Raw genomic sequence first — 21,458 nt, forward strand, 5'->3', positions numbered from 1 at the left:
GAGCACAGCCAAGTAAAGCCTGGATCCCATCCTGCTCCAGCCAGTGGCAAGTTCTCAATAGACTTCATTAGATACTAAATTACAATTACCCAAAGGCTGTTAAAAACCTGTCAGGATATTAAAGATGACTTTTAGAAACATGTACGGTAACCTGAGTGTCCCAACAAACCTAGGTAATGCGTTTCTGTTTTTAAAACTTACCAGAGTAAAAAAATAAAATTAAATTAAAATAAAAAATTCTGTAATTTAGTCACTATCATTTCTATAGTAGGATGGCATAGGGGACTGAAATGTTAATGGTTAGTGACTCAATCAACCATTTGCAATAGCTGAGGGTGCTTTGCCAAGGTTGGGTTTGCAGGGTCCCAGCCCGGGAGCAGAGGGGGTGAGCACACACCAACAGAGGCCACAGGCTGGGGTTTGAGCCATGTGAGGGAGAAGGCAGGTAAGAAGCAGAGGTCAGAAAATGCTTTTTATCACCCTTAGATAACAGGCTCAGTTGTACAGCCTCTCCCTGGGAAGGACCAGGGCATTCACAGACAGGTCTGAAGGTTTCCATCCCTTCTGATGGGGCACAACTGGCTCAACCACTCTGTCATGAGAGGCAGCTGCTCTGTCTTTGAAGGTGTCATAAACCATCAAAGACCCCCAGAGTGCCCCCTGCCTCATTTTTGGGGCCTTCCACCAGAGGACATGTGATCCACAGTGTTACATCAGACAGTGTAAAACAACCCCTCCTGTAAGGGAGAGATGTCTGACATAAACCTGAACATTTATTAACCCATTGAACTTTGTGTTTTGGGGGCTTCCCCCACTCCCAGCTGATAAAGATAGAGATCATCACTTCAACTAACAGACACCAAATAACAAAAATCAAATCTCCTTGCTAGATGGGTGGTGATATCTTTCCTCTCCACTTATCCAATCTTATAATTTTCTTCTCATTCTTTCTTTCCCTTATGTATTTTCTGAAGTGGTACCTTTATACTTTTCTAATGTTATATTACTACAGGTAGACAATAACCAAAATAGCTACATACCTCCTTTCCAAGGCAAGCCCATTATTCTAAAATAATCCATACATAAATATATCTATAATATATATTAAAAAACAGTCATTCCGTGTCATTTCATTCTAATCTGCTGCAGGAGATCTATTAACAAGAACCTCGGCCACCCTCACCTTCAGGGGTGAGTAATAACAAAGAGAAAATGCCATTAGCTTTTCCCTTATCATAACATGATAAAATCTTGACCCTGTCCTTCAGCCAGGTCTGTTGATATGAATATTTTTAACTGGGATCTTAACCAAGAAGGATGCCAGACTTCCCCCCAAAAACTCCTTTTCAGTAAAATGGTGCAGAAGAAGGGACTCTTCACATTTTAAAAAGACCTTCCCCCTCCACCCGAGGGTCATCTACAGATCAATTAATCAGGTCCAAGATGATTCTGAGTCACATCTGTGTCCTTGAATGACAGTAAAAGAATAGTACTAAGCGACACTTCCAGGTCTTGTCCTCACAAGATTCAATGGATATACATACAGAGAGCAGAAATAACTTGGCAGAGAGTACTAAATGAGTCGTGGTTTTGGCTGGACTCCCCTTTTATTTTAAATAAAGCTTCTTGGAACTCAAACAGTAGCAAGCACTGCAGATAAAAGCCAAGTATCATTACAATCAAGTCAAGCAGCAAATGGAAACGGAGTAACTGTAGTCAAGGAAGGAATACTGTGTCCTTATTTCTCTCCCCAGCAGTGCTTGGATCTACATATTATTGATGTCTCTGAAGTCTGAGCAGGGAGTATGACCTCCAGAGAGAGAAAATCTGATAATTTAAAGCCTTAGGGTCCTGCTTGAACAGAGATGCAACAGTTGCCTTATGGCAGGAATTAAAGCTGGCATGGAAATTTCACAAAAGGAATTAAAAGATGTTCTGGAAAGCAGCCAAAAGGAAATCAAAAGAACTTCAGCAGTATGAAGACATATACCAGAAGCACATGAAAAGGAACTTCAAGATAGACCATTAGGTTTAAGAGTTAAGGTTACCCATCTGTTGCCTGGGTAGAAGGTTGTGTGAACCAGGGGAAAATGTTAATTATTCATGTGAGATATTTAGTCCAAAAATATTCATGCTCTCTTACATAATTTCCAGTCTTGACCACATGTCAGCTGTCAAGGGGAACAGATGTATTTTAGATTCAGCCCAAATTCTGACCTACAGGAACTGATCAACGTAGGCTCCTTTCTGTTCTTCAAGTGTGGTATGTTACTGGATCTGAGAATCAGTCTGGGAAAAAAGAGTACCTGATAGCCAGTCTGACAGCTATCTGTGAGTTAAAATATCTTAAATACAGATAAACTATAGTTCATGCCTTATATCACAGTAATTGTTGTAAATATCTGATATAGGCATGAGTAATCAGTTATTTTACAGAAACATAACATAAAAAGTGGACAGTTTTTAAAGCAGCTATTTTTGAAAACAGAAATGGAAATCCATGGAAATTATCTGAGTAGCCCCACAGCTGAAGAGATGAGCTCTGGGAGTTTTTATTTGTAGAAATGTTGAAGGGATCTTTTGGACTACTGCTTTTAAGAGCTATTATGATGAACAGGTGTTTCACCCCATCTCTACTTTAACCTGATGAGCTACTATTGAACTCTTTCAATAAACTCTGCTTATGCTTCAATTAATAAAAGCATGTTTTGAATAAAGGAAAATCTTTCTGTGTTCCATCAGAAGGTTTCTCAGCAGGGCAAAAAACAAGGAAAAGAAAAAAAAACACTCTTTAGATAAGCTCACAAGAACCAACACTTATAAGCTAAAAGACAAGATTTTAACAAGTTCCTTGTCCTTCCTTGCATATGTAAAGTAGTGAAGTTACTGTTTTTATATGAAAAAATTGTGCTCAAGTTTGCTTGGAGTGTGCAGCAGCTCTCCTAGTGGCAGGTTCCACCTATAATGGCATGTCCTAGTTAAAATGTTTAGGTAACTCTTGCTGTCACGTGTAGTCAAGTCTCTTCTAGTTACTTGTATTTATTTTAAACTTGCAGGTAATTGGCACTATTTCCCCAATATATCTTGCCTTGCAAAATCCTCCAGGGTTTCACTTACACAATAAAATCTCAGATTATGGAGCCAATATCTGGACTGCAAAAACTCTAAAGGCAAAGTATAGGAGACTCTGGCCAGCTCTTTTATTCTTTTCTTTAATTTCAATTATTTGGATTCTACTTTTGTGTTAGATTATGTCTGTGCCCATATGCACAAATTTCTCAATGAAGATTTTTGGATCAAAGGTGACTTAGCAAGAGGTTCATTAAAGGCTTTGAAATATTTGCAACATTTCAGAAAAGAAGACTGCCAAAATGAGGAGTTTTCAAGAAAACTGTATAAATTCAGCTGCTAAAAAGAAAATGACTGAGTTCAGTCATTAAAATGTAAAATATAGGAATAGTTTCCTGTGCTAACCTCAATATAACTATATTCATCAAGTCTCATCTGTAATAACCAGGCTGGTGTTTGCTCTGTGGAATCCAGACTGCTAATTCTTCCCATTTACAACAACTCCCTGGCTTTCAGGAACAAAAATAATTTTCTGTCTAAATATACTTACACTTAACAATCAGAAATGAATCCCTCTGCAAACAACTCTCCACACTGGCAATCACCTTTGTTAGTAATTATTTATAGTGCAGAAGCATCAAAGCTTTCTGCTTTCACTTTTAACATTACTACATTACTACCATTTCCCGGGATAGCTGTCAGACATTTTTCTAGTGTACTTATAGTTTTTATTTCCTCCCTTCCTTCCACTGTGCATAAATACTGCAAAAGCCTTCCAAGAAGGTGGTTTTGAAGGAGCACAGCAGTAAGCTTCACTCCTCTGGAAGTCTTCACCATGCTGACCAAGCTGGTGCCCACTGAGCAGGTCACAGGGAGCAGCAATGGGACTCTGGTGCCAAATTTGCACTGGACAAGACAGCACTGACCATGGCCCCTGTGCTCTCAGGAGCAGGCTGCTGTGGTGGTTCCCTCCCTGCCAGCAAGGAACAAATGTCAACCAGGCCAATCTTGCTGACATTTTCTGAAGAGGCTGGTGGGGTAACCAGAGCCTCTCCCCCTCTGCTCTGATACTTCCCATGCAATGGGAGTGGCTCCAAAGCAGCAGGGAAGGAAAGATGGGCGTCCCAGGCTACTGATTCCTCTGGAGAATGGGCAATTTGCTGACAAAAATGGCATCCATGTCAATTTCAAACCTCGATTTTAAATGCCTTGAAATAATTTAAAAGTCGGAAAAAGTAAAAGATATTCTCAATAAAACAATTTTAAACCAAAAAGCTGGGAAAAACCAACACAACAAAGAGCTGGTTGTTTCTACTCTGTACAAATCACATTCAGCAGTAATTTCTGCACCACAGTTCAAAGTTAAGGCAACTAAAACCCTATATTTGGATGTAGAGTGAATTCTTGTAGCTAGTAAATATTGAAGTTTTAATATAATTGGCTGATTTGCAACATCATAACTGCTAACAGATGCGACTTGTTTGTTTTAAAACTAGCACCTTTTGTAACATTTGCACAGTAACACAGAAGGCCTGTACTCTGTTTCCCTCATTTTTTGAAATGCATGCGGAAGCACAGAAATGTCTACTCTATCAAATAAGGCCACACTTAATCATGGGAAATAAAATCCATGTTCAAGGAAACAGATTTTCAGAAAGCTGCAGCTCATCAGCTCATCACCACCACGGGTGAAAACCAGAAGTTCAAGGACACTGCTGTCACACCATGGTGGAAGAAAAGTTCTGCCCCAGTCAGAGACAAGTGTCACTCCCCTGAGCAGCCCTGTCACACATCAACCAACAGGTCTGTGAGTCATTTGGGACTTGAAGGACAGTGCCCTACACACCAGCTCCTACTGCCTCCCAGTGCTGAAACTTCTCCATGGCCATTCCAGGACATCCAGATTCACATTTCAAGCAGAGCAGCTGGGAGGAACACAGGCACACCAGAAACATGCAGTAGCAGTGATCCACAAACCTGTGAGTGTAGCATACTCTTGTGTACCAACATGCACAAAATGTTATTCGTATTGTACCTGAGCAATGAAAATAACCATCATCCATATGACTTTACTGCACTCTTAGTAAGGCATTCCAGGAAATTCTGTAAGATGTAATAATTCACATCTACCTATTTCAAAGAGGCTGCATATGGGAATTCCACTTTGATCTTCACTGCTGATTAAAGAGAATATACTTGACCTAAATCTTCCATTCAAAAGAAGACTATAGAATACACATCTGACTCCATCTTGTACTGGTTATTCCCATATCACAGATCTGCACGCAGCAATAACAGAGATCAAATCAAGCAGGGTGTCAAATTAACATGTAGCATGATGAAGAGTCTCATGTGCTACCTTGGCAGTCAATTCAGGCCTACACTCACCAGTCCACTGTGCCTATTTGTTGAATTTATCTGATTTATTATTATTGATGTTATTAGTTGAAATTTTATTTTTATCACAGAACAATGTAGAAATAAAGACATTCTATCAGAAATAATTTATGAAATAATAACAGACAGATTCTGATTTACAGCTATACACTTATTGAAGACTTTGTGCCAGGTTCTATCATAAACTGAAACCTCTCAAACAGTCCAACACAACTGGATGAAAGTCTAAAAATAAATTATTGCTAATTGGTGACCAGCTTGTTGCTTGAAAACTATTTTTTTGTTTCTATTTTTAACATCTTAGAATAAGGAGAAAAAATATGGAGTCATTAAAATCTGAGATAATGAAATAAACAATCATTTAATTCAACTCAGATGATCTTTATTTCTACTACAAACTGGCAGAGCAGGTTTGTGCCAGTTATGGTTATCGTTAATGCAAACGGCATTACCACAGGCAGCATTAGCCTCAAAATTTACGTAAATGATGTTATTTTGTACAGTCACTGATTATTTGCAAAACTTGAGTCACAGGAACAACAAAAGCACTGCAAACAGGAAGAAGTATGGTAACAGTAACTAAGTTCTAATCAGACCTGCACTGAACTGGAGAAAAATAAACCAACCCTCAGTCTTTTACTTTTTTCTGTACTCTACATAAAACACATAAATGTCATTATAATACAGATGTTTGCATCCTTTTCTTCTTTTTTTTGTAACAGATGGATCCATGAATATGAAAGAGACAAACACTGCTATATTTAACAATACAGATCCCAAACCCTGTCATATTAATAATTCACAAAAGTCACTGAACTGCATGGCATATTGTGCTGAAGTTTTATTAGGAATCAAATCTCTTAATGTACATTTTTATTATTTGTCTTTCACTGGCAAAATACAGTCTGCTTTTATTTGCATTGATGCAATAATAAAACAGGAAAAAGAGCTTTTCAGCAAGGTAACACTCCTGAGAATAGGAACTCTCCTACCATATATATGGCTGCTTTGCTCAGTGGGGCTTTTGTTCTTGGTAAAGATTTGGGGAACTTTCACCAGGAATAAGTAAAATATACCACACTCATGACTAAGGGCAAACTCAGCATTAACCTGAGAACCTTGGAAATAGTTGATCAGGAAGGTGCCTCAACATGGCTAGAAGTTAATTTAAAACCCTTTCTTGTTTTAAAAATCCAAAAAGTGCCCATATTAACTTTATCTAATTTTTTGAGATTACCACCTTTCCCTGGCTACAGGGAAATTAGCCTGAAATTACACTGAGATTACACTTTGAGCCAAAAATTTGTGTTCTCTAAGCAGACAGTCCTTGGGACAAAGCCTTGCAATGGTGATTAAATAAACTGTGGATGGGAAGTTCCAAGGATACAACTAGTAATGATGTAGTAACACAGGGTAAATAGTGAGGATGGATTACCTTTTTATGGCTGTAATAAAAGATAGTCAGTTCTTCATTATAAAATATTCAGTGTTATTGTATAGTGCTTCATATTTTAAACTGATACAAGAGCAACATCTACCATTCTCTAAATTCACCATCTAAATATATGATGTATTGCTGAAATGCCTAAGGTTTACATGGAAAACATATAGAAAATATATTGCTAAGTATGGTTTTCATAATAATAAATACACTAAATAAACTTCTCCCACAGTGAACAATGACACTGACTCTACCTGTACAACATTGTTTACTTTTACATCATTCAATACTTTTAAACTGTCAGTTTCAATTAGAAAAAAATTGAGCTTCCATGGATTGTATGTCTATGCCCATGGTTATCTTACATACACATTGCAGAGCTGATGTCCTGAACTTCTGGTTTTAAGGTTTATATGTAGCTCAGTCTATTGCATATAACAGCTATATAGTTAAATATTCTATAAACATTTCTATTTATAATGTTTCTAGTCTGCTGGCACCTGGAAAAGCTCCAGATTGCTGCAATTATCCTCTTTTTCAGCTCCTTGTTGTCGCTGTCATGAAAGGAGCTCGGCTTTAGCTAATATTTCACATGGTCCTTTTCTTCTGTTAATACATCTTATTCACTTCTCCAGGACCTCTACCACTATACAGCAACCAAATACATTTATTATTTAGATGGTGAGTGCAAGATCATCTGCTGATTACATATGCATGCAGAGAGAGCCAAGGCTGCCATCAGTCCCTAAAGGCAATCCACCAAAACCACTGATCCAGCATCAGAGATTTATTCCTTGGCAAACAGGAAGATTGCAGCCCAGCCTAATCACACTTGGTAAAGCTTTAAGGGTACATGTGACACTGGTGAATAACTGCTGTGTGGAGAACATGACATTAAATGAAGAGCCAAACCCAGTTAACTGCACACCTTTGAAACGCCTCCTGCAGCTCAGAGTGGCTTGAGTGCCCTCTCAGGATGGTCTAACAACCAGTCCTTAAAACTCCTTGAAGAGGCAGATCTTCTGAGGAGGCAGTAACAAGTCACCACTAGCACACTCCTGCTCTTTGGGAAAGCTGGGAACAGCAAACTGAGAAACTGCAAAATCCCAGCCTAGGATCAACATCCTAACCCCAATCCTGATTTATGATTTCTTCATCAAGTACATTTGGCAAGCAAGATGAGACAACAATATTATGAGCCTAATAAATGTAGCATGAATGGAGTACTTTGAATGTGTAGCTGGTGCTGCATCATGGCAAGCTGACAGGGTAATTCGCTCTGGCTAAATCCATCCTCCCTTTTCTGGCGGTCAGAGAATTGCAGGCCCATGTCACCCGTGCAGACATTGCCTTAAATATCTGTGCTGTGCAGATCCAAGCTTCAGGCAGTACCAATGTTTGGTTTTCCTGGATGCTGAACCCCACATCCAGCTGCAGGTTTTCATGAGTGAGCAAAGGGACAGGACTGCAGTGCAAGCCAGAGTGGCAGCAATGCTCCAGCTCTGCCTCTGTGGCTGCACCCAACTAAGCTGCATAAATAAAGATTACAAAGTCAGCAACATCACTTGGATGGAATAAACCTTACTAATCCAAATCTTCAAGGCTACTCACAACATTCATCTGAATATCACTGTGAATAAAAGAACCAAATCCATGCACAGAAAGACATAACTATATCCTGTTTAACAAGGGGCAAAGTCATGCTTTGACAAGGTTTACCCCTATTCACCCTCAATTCAAGGAAAAAAAATAACACAAGTGACTACACTAAGAATGAGTAATAATTTCCAGGGTAATTCTAAAACTGTTTCAAAATTATTTCTGTAAAAAGATTAAATATCATCAATATTCACAACATAAATCCTGAATTGCTGGAGGTTCAGAAGAAGAGTTACCTCTTATACTTTTCTTAATAAGGAGAAATCAGTGAACTAGACTGACCAATGGAGAGCCTGAGCCACAGAGTGTTACGTGTTTGCTATATTCATCCAATTAATACCTCAGGTATTCAGGTCTGATTCAAATTATATTTGAGATATTTATGAAAGAAAAGATCATAAATAAATTTCTTTTTGGCAGATGAAAATTGATAATTTCCTCTATTTTTGATTACTGAAGAAGAGAGATACTTTTTTCATTAAAGCAAAAAAAAAGAAAAGCCCTCAAATCTGTTTTTATTATCTACACAGGACTTTTCTCTACAATAATTAAGAAAAAAAGGGTTCCTTTATCCTCTATAATAAACTTTTCTCATTTTATGATTCAATATATTTTTTACTGCACTGCTAATTCTCATAATTCTTCAAATATCATATTTTAGGGTATTAATACACCATTAACATGATTAATTTTTTCACAGAAGTTAAGCCATATGGAACCAAATGGAACAATTTGGCCATATAATTGTATAGATAGTGCAGGTCACCTTCTGCCCCACTGCACCAGTGCAACTCCACTGGCTCCACTTGCATTTGCAGGCCTAGACCAGGGGAGGAACCTATGTCTCTCCAGAAACTGGATGTATAAACATCTTTTTATTCCTTCCCAAAACAGAGATACTCCATAAAAAGGCAGGGATCAATTCATAGCTAGACTTGTCTGGATGCAACCTGCAATATGTCTTCATTGCCAGAGAAAAATTTCTCCAAATAAATTAGGGATCATGGAGGTGAAACACATCCTTTAACACAGTTTGGCAAGAATAGCAAATTTTGCTCATTATTTCTGTAAATCGTTAAATCAGTAAAATACAGAGTCATGGGATTAATCTAACAGTTGAGTAGGAGTGGCACCATGGATTCCTGCAACTTTTTGTCCCTACCAGGAGCACAGCAACCACACCAGGCAATTCACTGCTCAGAATCAGATCCTGTGCGGCTGATCCCAAGGCCCTGTGACAGCCCAGTGTATCAGCAGTCCTGTCAGTTTTACCATTAATCTTATGCACAGGTAACACCAAGGGAACTCTAGGACTGAAGGACATCCTCTGCCCTCTAAAGCACAGAAGCCTCCTTTATCCCCCTTCCCCCAGCTCACAATTTTCTTGCTCTCTCCCCCCCACAGACTCTGTCTGTACAGTAATGAAGGATCATGTTTCTCCCATCCAACCCATCTTCTCTTCCTGTGCCTCCTCTCTCCTCAGTGCTCCTGCAGTTGCTGTGGAAATAACACATTTTACTGACCCAACACCTCCTGGGCAACTGGTTCCCACAGCTGTGGTGCAAAAGCAATTAAGATAAAACACAGCTCTGCAATGAATCACAAGCCTGAACAGATCTCAGAGGTCATCTAGTCCATTCCTCTGCCCCACGGGAGGCTCAGCTATCCCCATGTCATTTCTTACAGACATCTATGTCACCTGCTTTTAAAAACTTCAGCGATAAAAATTACTCAAGCTCCCTAGGCAATATATCCCAGTGTTTCACCACCTTTGCAAAGAAGTTCGATCTTTCCTCACAGCTCATTTTTTCTAAGCCTCAGATATTTTTTCTCTCTTTCTTTACAAGCCATACCAGATCTTTTCTATTTTCCTCACACAAACAACTCCAATTAAAGCAGTTTGCTTCAAAAGCTACTTTTGAAAGTGATCATTGAAAAATTTGCTGTATACTGCAGCTGGAATTAAATCACCTTTTTCCACTGTGCCACCATAACATAATTTTAAAGACTTTAAATGACAAAATTATTCAAGTTCTGCTTGCTTTAATGCCACATTGTAGTTGTGCACATGTAAGAGGAGAAACAGGACCAGGTACTCACTGTTGTCATATGTGTGCCTATAATGTCTATTATAGCATAACAGTTACAGTATAACAACAAATCAAAAAATTGTTGAGATTTAAAAACCAATTCAATTTTCCATAGTCAAGGTAAAGCCAAATTTGTTACAGATAATCCCAATGTCAGAAAATAATGACCTATCAAAGAGATGAAATTTGACTTTGCTCAAGCAAGCAGTTTTGTTAGGAACACCTTCAGTTCACAAGTGAGAGCAGAGCAAATCAGATTTGGCTCACAGCTTTCCTATACCCTGAATTCATATGTCATCTGACTGTCTGGGCTTTTTTAAATCACTGAAAAAGTAAACCAGGTAGAGAAGTAAAGCAGTGCTATAGTTAACCTACATCTTCATGATTTATTGCTGCCTTTACTTTCCTCAGTGAGTAGTTACAGGAAGAAAGTACATATAAGGGCTAGAAATACCTCCTTTTGTAAATTAATGTAGTCTGCTGCATGGAATAACAAGGACAGAGAACACCACTTACCAAGACTTTAAAACTGTGAAAATGAGATAAAATTTTGATTATTCACAAACAACAAGGAATTGTAACTTCTCTAACACACTGGACACCACATAAAGCATTTCTTCATTTTAAATGGTGGATTACAAAAGCCAAAGAAAATCTTGGATTGGACCCCAAAGAAGTATAACAAGGTAACACAATACTGCCTTTCTATTGTTGCTACATACTGCACTTAAAATGTCCAGGACCAAATATAAGGCCTGTGAAAGGACTGCACACCTTTACAGTTGAGAAGTCTTAAAGTTCTTTCAAGGAGCGAAATCTTTAAACAAAAAAATACAAAATCCCACAGAAGAACAAACAAAGCATATTTAAAGCAGCAGTTTAACTAATATATTCATTATGCATTTTTAACTAAGTGTATCAATGAGAAATTAAAATTCGTGATGCTCCTCTTCGAGCATCTGAAGGTCTCCTTGGAAAAATTTCACAGATAAACCCATTCCCTCATGATTTCCAAGAGCTTTTAAAAGGTGTGGCAATGTCAGAAATAACAGCTGTGAAGAATTCTATTACACCTGACAAACTCTGCATTCCCAACAAGAATTACACTAGTCAGAGATGAAAAACTAATATTTTGCTACTGAAGATTTCAAGAACAGATGCCAACATATTTCATGATGACTTCTGATCACAGGAAAAATATAAAACAGGTCAGCATTGATATTCAAATTGTATTTTTACCCATTTCAGACAAGCCCCTCCATGTGCAATGACAGAAGAACATCCAGTCCTTATGATGCAAGTATCAAGTGAAGATAAAACATTAGAAAAATCTAACACTTGTCCCAGCAGTGTCACAAAAACTACTAAAAATCTCCATCTAATTTTTAGAACAGTCATGACATATAAAAGAAGAATATGTGTTTGAAAAATCCACCATTAATTATTTTCCTCAGATCACAAAACAAGAGAGACTTGAAAATTCAATTTTTAACATTGCTGCACATCTGAAATTCACCATGTATCAAGTACACTGCAGTAATTATACTGAGCATTTTGCAGAATCCAAGGCATGAATTTACAAATTTAAACAAAGTTCCTTCAAACAGGTGACCACATCTCAAAACATAAATCATCATTCTGAAAAAAAACCCCCAAAACTTCAAAACAAATTTGAAAATGCACCAAAACATGAACCAGAGTGCAAAGAATGTCCTAGAGGCAAGATTAGCAAGCAATTACACCAGTCACTGGTAACAGTTACAGTACACAGCATTTTTAATTTTTCTTCTGAAAAATCTGCCTTGTGGTCCTCGCACGACAAAAATCATCTACTATTTTCTCCAATCTAAAACAATTCAAATCATCAATAATCAAGAGAGCATCAGCTGATCACGTTTCAGGATGCAGCATGGGAGTATTAAGTGACTGAGCATTGATCAAATGACAACAGAATCTGGAGACTGTGTCTCAAGGAGTATTGGCTGACCCTGATGTTAAGTATGTTCATATTATATAAGCCTACAGTGAGTTACTGTTTCTGCTGCTGAAAAGTGCTGTTAAAACTGCACATACAGATATATTTGCAAAGTCAAACACCTACAAACACATTTCTCCTGTTCAATCAATCTTAAAATGGCCTACTCTTAAACCAACTTTCTGGCAAGGAAATACAGACCAGTACCTGACCCAACCATTTCACGTTCTCAAGGTAAATTCTCTCAGCATTTAAGGTATGTCACCTGCAGGAAAATTCCTTTTTATGTAATAACCTACAAGTCACTGAATGATTTAAAATGAAGGTGCCTTTTCTTTTCTCGTGTACTTTGCACAAGGAACAGAAAGCAAGCAGCAGCATTTCAAAGGATGATGCTTACATATCCCTTCTAAATGCCTTCTAAATGTATACAGTTCTCTAGGGAACAATCAACTGAGCAATGTCTGTAATGCTCAGGATATAATTACCAAAATGAGATGCATAACCTTCATTACACCAGCAAACAGTTAACTTTACAGATTATTTCTCTTACTTTGGTGCTCTCAAACCTTTTTTTTTATTATTATTTTTTAGTAATGAAGTGCTTCCAATCTTCTACATTGCAGCTAGTGAGCATTCAATGCCAGGTGCTGCACACCTCACTAGCAGAAACTCAGCACAATGCAAGACCTTCTCCAGCCCGTGTACTTTCATACGCTGCTGTAGCATGACAGAATGTCTTCGGGATTCAGCAAATTCAGACAGATTCTGTTGCTACATCCCACAGAAAAAACGCCCTAAAATCCCCCCGTTTAAAAAAGCAAAAAAAAAAAAAAAAAAAAAAAAAAAAAAAAGGAACAGCTTGCATCTCCAAACATGACAGTGCATTCCCAGCATAGAATATGCAATGCAAGAAGAGAAAAATGACAATATTTACGTTACCTTCAGTCACATAGTTGTGGTCTCGCAGAAAGCTGTGGTTAATTTTCCGTGTGTCCGTGTCCTCGCCCATTTACAGCAGGATTACTCAGCATGCCTATCCGCAGTGGACTGATAGCATCAGCAGAGGTCGTCACAAGAGCACCATCCATGCTGCCACTGCCTAGCAGAGGCGGGGAACACACCGGGCCACTGAGCACAGCATAATGAGGGCTATTGAGGCAGCACACATTGGGAGGGGGGCGAACAACGAGCGGGAAAAGAAAAAAAAAAAAAATAGAAGAAGGAAAAAAAGGGGGAGAAAAGGAAAAAGAAGAAGGAGGGGAAAGAACGGCTCCGAGAAATTACGGATGCAGAAAGCCAGCAGGGAGCTTGCGTGAAGGGAATACTTCTCGCACAGTTAAAGAATAGCCCAGTTGTGTCGCAGGTACTCCGAGCACGAGTGGCCCCGCAGCGGCTGCAGCAGCGGGAGCCGCCCGCAGCCGAGCGGTGCCGAGCGGTGCCGAGCCGAGCCGAGCGGAGCCGAGCCGAGCGGTGCCGAGCCGCCCGCAGCCGAGCCGAGCCGTGCCGAGCCGGGCCGCGCCGCTGTCACACGCCCGTGCTGCATCACCCTGGCCCCTCCCCGCCCGCGGCCCAACCGCACCGCATCTGCATGGAGCAAAGTGAAAAATGACACTGCAGGTAATTATTTCAGCTCCTCCGCCGCGGAGATGGGCAAGGAGAAGAGCTGAGGGAGGGGATGAGGGAGAAGAAACTTCAAGCTGATGAAAGGCGTTTGCATGGACACGTACTGCACACGGAGATGCGGCCGCGGTTTTGTGCTAGTCTCACTGACATCTGCAGCAAGAGCAACAGTCGTTCAATGTCAGCCTCTACAAATATTACCGAAACTGCCAAGTATCTGCCTGTGCAAAAGGATTCGTCAGAGGCAACCGTTCAGAGGACATAAGACAAAATAGCTGTTACTCATCTTTTTTTACCCTCAGTTTTGTAGATAAATGTAAAATTACAAAGTATTTAAGAACCACCTCTCTGGCTTCCCTGTACAGGAAAGAAAAGCTGGACAAAGGGAATGTTTGCAGGTCATTGGTTTTCTTAAACCTGCTACTCTCTCAGTTCATTATCCCATCACCTTGGAAAAGCAGTGTTGAAATGCATATATGCAGAAATATGAAAATAAGTACAAGAGGAAAATTACTCACTTGATTTATAAAAGAAAGCTTTCTCTTTATTCCAAATGCTTAATGGTTTATATTACAGCAAAATTCTTTCAAGTGAACAGACAAACAGTTTCCTTTAGCTTTTGGTATCTATTCAAGAAACCACAAGCTGTTTGCTGCAGAAAATATGTATTCAGAAAAGGTAAGCACCACTGAAGTTTAAATATTTGAAGAGAAAGCAAATGGCTGTATACCAAAACCACCACTACAGCATGATAAGAGTGTGCACAACCACAAAACCAACAGAGATTAATCTTGTGCTTTAGGCCCTGGAATTGAATATGGAAAGTACAATTCAGTTTTTACCATTACTATAGTATTTTGTGTAACACTGGATCAATTTTTATCTTTTATTTGTATTTGTTTTTCTTCCTTTCTAATGACCTAGGACATACAGTTCTTGAAGGAAAATTCAAGTACCCTGCTATTCCTACAAACTGGCACGTGACTTTGAAAAAAGTAGAGAACTACATAAAAACCTGCTCAGGAATAAACATCTAATTTCAGGATTAAGCAAGGCTGGAATGGAAAGAAGAATAGCAACAGAATGACCTCCATCTTTTTCTCAGTAATAAAGCAAAACAAAGCAGAACCATCTCCAGCCTAACAATATTGTAAAACCTTTGCATTTGAGCAGGTGGGAAAGTAAGAGAAGTTATTCTGTACTTGCACCTATACAGAACACATTTTACAATACTAGGAATGTTATTTCTGCATTTAGAGCATCAGTCACTACTGTGGCAGTACTCATCGCTCTCCAGCATCTGCCCTGTCCTCTTCAGAACAGAGGAAGGAAGCCTTGCAAATGCTGATCTTTAGTTTGGACAACATGGTTCTAATCTATGTGATGATTTATTTAGCCCTTCCCTGACACATTATGTTCTTACCTTGGATTTGTTTCTCCAAAGGCAAAGGGGTCTATGAGCATAACACAGTGCACACAAAATCCCACCTCTGCCGAAGTCCTTGGCAAAGAGTGCAACAGTTTACTCTCAACTATTTAATAGTTACACCAGTCTGGGTCAAAAGTCACCTCCCTTCAGCATCTCTGCAAACTGCCTGCCCTTCCAGAAGTCTGTCCAGATCCCTTTGGAAAGCTGCCCTGCCCTGCAGCAAATCAAAGCCTCCAGTGGAGACCAGCTGCCAGCTAGCTCTAACTCCATTTACCACCACTCCCTGGGCTCAGCCATCCAGCCGGTTTTTACCCAGCAAAGAACACACCCATCCAAGCAAAGAGCTGCCAGTTTCTCCAGGAGAATGTTGTGGCAAACTGTGTCAAAGGCTTTACTAAAGATCATGTAAGCAACATCCACAGCCTTTCCCTCACCCAGCAAGGTCCCTTCACCACAGAATGAGGTGAGCTGGGTCAAGCAGGACCTGCCTTTCATGAACCTGGGCTGGCTGGGTGTGATCCTGTACGTGCAGCTTGAGGCTGCTCAGGACAATCTGCTCCATGACCTTCCTTGGCACTGAGGTCAGGATGACAGGCCTCTAGTTCCCTGAACCCATTTGATAGATGGGTTCTATCACACTTCACACCTGCTGCCCTCCAGGCAGTTGGGACCCACTCCTCCCTGTTACCCAGAGCTGCTGGTGGGTGATGGAAGGCGCCTCATGAGCACCCTCACCAGCTCCCTCAGTTCCCTCAGATCCCTCAGGATCCCATAGATTTGTGTGTGTCTCAGTGGTGTAGCAGGGCACTGATCATTTCCCCTTGGATTATGGTGGCTCCATTCTGCTCCCCATCCTTGTCTTTCAGCTCAAGGGACTGGGTACCCACAAACAATTTGCCTTGCTCTTAAAGACTGAGGCAAAGAAGGCAGTAGGTACTTGATCTATTTCCTCATTCTTTGTCACTATTATTTCCCCCTGCATGCAATATGGAATGGAGGTTCTCCTTAGCCTTCCTTTTGTCCCTGATGTATTACAGAGCATGGATTCCCTTGTGAAGGTAACACTGAGAAGCTTCCTCCTATTACTGTAATGATTCCTAAAACTGAAAGAAATGTCACCCTGCAGGGCATTCGATCCCAAAAATCAAGCAGCACTTTTGAGTAAAAATGCATAGGAACAACTTCTATCTTCAAATACACAGAAAATGAGCATGTGTTCTGTCCTTTCTGAGAAAAAGAATCACATGGAAAGATTATTATTGAAAATAAATAGATAATATATTATGCAAATGATGAGTAAAACATCAAAAAAGTCACACTGACAGTCTGTAAAAAAAATACTGGAACCATTTTCTTTGTAAATACCTCTCCATTTATGTGACCAAGGTGGTTGAGAAAATTCTGGCTTTCTTGTTGTTCCTGCTCTTCCAGGAAAACTCACTAATAACTTTTATTTGTCCTCAATCACTTCAAACATTACTATTTCTATGGTCTGTTATTTACAGCCTACACTGGTTATTTTTTAGGTGTAATTTAAGCAGATAGAGGTGTTTTCATTTTTCCTAGGAGCAAAGTGGACATTTTTTTGTGAAGTCAAAATTGTAACTTTCATCCAGAGATAATTTTCTCTACTCACCATTGGAGAGGTTCATGGACAACTGGGTAAAATCACATTCACCTGGTTCTTCTTATTTTTAAGTTAAAAACAATCTCATAAAGAGAAATGGAATGAGGAGGAAGCCTTTAACAAAAACCCTAGACAATATTCCCAGCGTGCATGCAAATGCCTTCCCTAAAATTATGAGCCAAATCCTTACTGTGTGGCAAATATTAGCACTCCACTGACTTAAGTAGGTCAGTTCACATGAGAAAGATTAGCAAAACTCTGCTCTAAATTTGTAGCACAATGCAAATTTGTGAGCCAACATTTGCAGATAACTAGATGTGCCATTTTAAAATGCTACTTATTATCAATCCCACCTATAACCTACGTAATTTGATCTGGTCAAATACCCAGGGAGAAGGTGGTGAGGAAGGAAGCTTTAATCAAAAGTGTATCAGTTATTTGGAATTTCATAATAGTCCACAATGCCACTCATGAAACAACTCTCTAATTGAGCTAAATACAGTACAAACAGAGAAATAACAGTGTCCTATACTAAAGAATTTATAAGTAAACTAAAAAAATAGAAAAGCTACAAGCAGATCAGCAGTGACATTTAGGTAAACAGGGAGTCAGTAATGAGGATGGAGTCCTGGTTTAGAACTTTCTTCAAAAGAAGGTCATTAGAGACTGTGCAAAGAAGCAATAAACTGGATTCAAGAGGTTGAAAAATAACTGCATAACAAGAATAAAACAAACTTAGACATAAAAGGAGGAGAACTGGCCAGCAGGTCAAGTAGGAAAGTAAAAGGCAAGAGCAGGCATGACACAGATGCCAATACAGACTGTGAGTGTCAGTAAAGGAAGAGTTAAACAGCAAAACAAACAAAAATGGATCTGTGCCAGAAGAAGAAAAATCTCATAGGACAGGGAAAGAAAATATTTAAAGAGAGGAATAAACCTATATTTCCCTTTGTTGTTTTGGGCAGAAGAATCAGAGAAAGGGGAAGGTAGAAGGGAAAAACCAAAAAAAGTCAACCAACCAACAAAAAAAAAAAAAAAACACCCTAAAACAAACAAACAAAAAAAAACAAAAACAAACAAACAAAAAAAACCAGAAATGGTAGCCAGAGGTAGCCAGTACCCCGAGGCAGAAATCAAAACCAATTTATGATACAAATGGAGCTGAGAAGGTAAGGATTGGAAACAGTGTAGTCTGTAGTCTAACAGTAAGGAATTGAAGAAGATGAGAACAAATCTTTGGCTGAATGGCTGTTGATCATGTTTGCTCATTGCATTTCCAGCAAGAAGCTCTACAGCAGAGGAGAGGGAGGAAGGAGGCATTAGAAGGCAGTTTGTCTTAAAGGCTGCTGTGTAATCCTGTTTATAAACACCTGTTGAATACGCCCATCCTGTTTTGCTCCTGCAGAACATTTATGTTCTTCTCTTAAACACATTTTCTTGAAGAGCCCCTGTTTAGCTTTGTCAGACACTAAGAGCACAACCTTTAGTAACTAATAATATCTGAAATAAAACATCATCAGGTACTCCAAGTCTCCATTTTACCCCTGAATTACTCCATTTTACCCCCAAATTCATCACTCCATCTGAATTAGAATAACTAAGCTTGAACTGCAATTGAAAAAAATAGTAGTGGAATATTAAGTATTTTCTTCATCTAACAGTGGCTTTAAATGAAATGAAACTGAATTTTCAATTGGCACAGAACTTTAATTATTTGTAAAGCACAAGAGATTTAAAGACTGTGATGGTAAAAAAAAAACCCTTAGAAGTTGCACAAATTTCACCAAAAGCAGACTATTTTAAAATATTACTTTATTTTAATGTTTGTGACATCAGAGGAGGGTTTTAAGAGCTTTGACAGCATTTGCTTCTAACCATATCTTAGTATCAGCAAACTGCGCAAAACAGTGCAAAGTTTCTTCAAATAAGCTAACACATACAATCAGTCAGCCACAAAAAAAAAAATACAACAAAATGTTTAGCCAACCCTTGACAATCACAGCTCATTGAATCTGAATTTGCTTACCAACAAAACATGTTTATAAGACAGATATTGTCTCCCTTTGATACATTTACAGAGATGTAAAACACCCTGCTACTGACTTCTCCAGTTAGGACATTGGCAAATTAGTTTTGCTGTTCATTTGTTTATTCATAATGTCCACAAAAATAAGATTGTATAGCACAGTCGTACTTCTGTAAAAATACTTTCATTTAAAAGGAAAAAGCAACAAGGAATTAAAATGTGATAAAAACCTATCACATTTTAACCTTAGCCTTCCTACAGATCTACTCAGCTTAACAGAGAAGTACTCATCTCTCAGGGAGGTATAAGACAGCAAATTCACTCCCTTGAGTTTGTGTAGTTTTCCTTCTCAAGTCCTTCTGAAGTCCTTTTTGTATTTGTTTTGTATTGCCAATACAATATACATTATATTTACTACCATGCAGTTCCTTTTTTGATTATTTCTGAGAGCTAAACAAAAGCAAATAGATACTGCCAAAAGCTAACGTAAAAAGCAATAGAACAAAAATTATATCAATCACAGCTCTCAAGTAAAAATTGATTTTGTTTCTTTTAACACCTTATAAGTAATCATTTGGAATCTTTACATTTACAGCATTTAATTCATATTTTGCTACAGTCTTCAGTTACATTTAATATTTATTTAAAATTATGATGCAGCCCAACAATTTTGAAAAAAACTAATGGCTGCTATCACAATTGGAAAAATATGTCATTATTCAAAAAGGGGAAATATCTTCAACACACTACCTTTTGCTGTGTTAAATCTAAAAATAACACCTGCCCAGAAGAAGTAATTTATTTTCAGCCTACATACTCCAGACACAGAGTAAAACTAATGCCTCCCAGCAGCTGGTGATTCTGGAAAGCAAGCAATTAAAAGTTATCATTGAGTAATTTAAATTACAGAAGCCAATTTCTGTCAATGTCTTTCACCCTCTCTGTTCAGGTGAACATTGCATAAGGATCCTGGGCTGAGTCAGAGCCACTTCAAGGTTTGCACAAAGTCAGAGCATGGGATGAGCTGAATACACCCCACACTCACAGCTTTTCACAGAGGAGCCAGCAGTTTTGCTCTTATTTTTTTGTGATGTGCTGATGACAGTGGTGAAACTCAACAATCTGAAGAGCTCTGGGCCTGATTTAATGATTTTTACTAACTGAGAGAATGCAGCCAGGATATTTGGACATAAGGATCTTGCAAGAAGGCTCCCTGAAGGAAATCAGAGCTATGACACCCCTGTGGCCCCAGGATGCCCCTCTGCTCCTCTCTGGGGCCACTGCATCATTCTGGCTGCAGTGGAGGTTTCCCATCCTAGCACAGCAGCTGCACACCGAGCCCCCTCTGTGCTCCATAATGATGTGTTAATCCAGTCTGGGCACTGCACACAGGTGCCCACGATACAGAAAGGAAGAATTTGGAAACAGGAACAGCTCCCTACCGACTGCCTGAGCAAGCCTGCAGCCAAAGACCTGGAACTGTACTACAAACAGCAACTGCTCCTTTTGTGGTTTAAAAACACACCTAAAACAAGTTCTGCAAACTATCAGCTAGTGAGCTCAAGGAAGCAGGTAACCAGAGCATGAACAAATTCCAGGAGTGAGTTCTGCACACTCTAGGAGCAAGTTTTAATTTGGCAAATTTCAGAATACTGTAGCAGGTTTCAGTGGGATCTAGGTTTAGCAAGAGATGGAATGCAAAGATGCAAAACCATAGGGAAAGAAAAAGCAGAAAGAACAGACAAGATGCCAAAAGGAGACACTGGAAGTTTTCCCAGAACTTACTAATTTGAAAGTTAGGCCAATTCAACAACTGCAGCAGGAATGGGAAGAGTGGTCCAAGGGAAAGAGCACAGGATGAAGAATTAAAGACCAAGCATTAATGCCATCTGTGAGGCTTTAGCCACATCATTTATCTTAATTATTCTTTTTCCCTCTTCCACTGCCTTGCCTATTTAAACCAAAAATTACAAGAGCATAAACACTGTCTTCTCTACTGCAGTCATCACATGGAGACTGATGCAGGACCCTTGGGCAATGCTGATACTTATGAGACACTGCTCCTAGCTAAAGAAGCTCATCTGTTTCTAAAACAAGCTTCTGTGTCCTCTAAAACACAAGG

At 39.1% G+C, this 21,458-nt stretch overlaps 1 protein-coding gene across 3 annotated transcripts in view; it reads right to left on the bottom strand.

Annotated features, from left to right (window-relative positions):
- The window catches only part of PPP2R2C (protein phosphatase 2 regulatory subunit Bgamma), a 192,707-nt gene that overhangs the window by 119,793 nt on the left and 51,456 nt on the right, over positions 1–21,458 (bottom strand). For 2 of the 3 annotated variants that reach the window (XM_059470350.1, XM_059470351.1), the window contains exon 1: positions 13,574–14,080. The exons of the other annotated variant lie outside the window; for it this stretch is intronic. In XM_059470350.1, coding sequence (XP_059326333.1) covers positions 13,574–13,643 — 70 coding nt within the window. In that variant the 5' untranslated portion in view covers positions 13,644–14,080. Of the gene's footprint in view, positions 1–13,573; positions 14,081–21,458 lie in introns of those variants that run through there. 3 annotated transcript variants of the gene reach the window in all.

The sequence above is a fragment of the Ammospiza nelsoni genome, chromosome 4 (genome assembly GCF_027579445.1).
Source record: "Ammospiza nelsoni isolate bAmmNel1 chromosome 4, bAmmNel1.pri, whole genome shotgun sequence".
In the NCBI taxonomy this organism is placed as follows: domain Eukaryota; kingdom Metazoa; phylum Chordata; class Aves; order Passeriformes; family Passerellidae; genus Ammospiza; species Ammospiza nelsoni.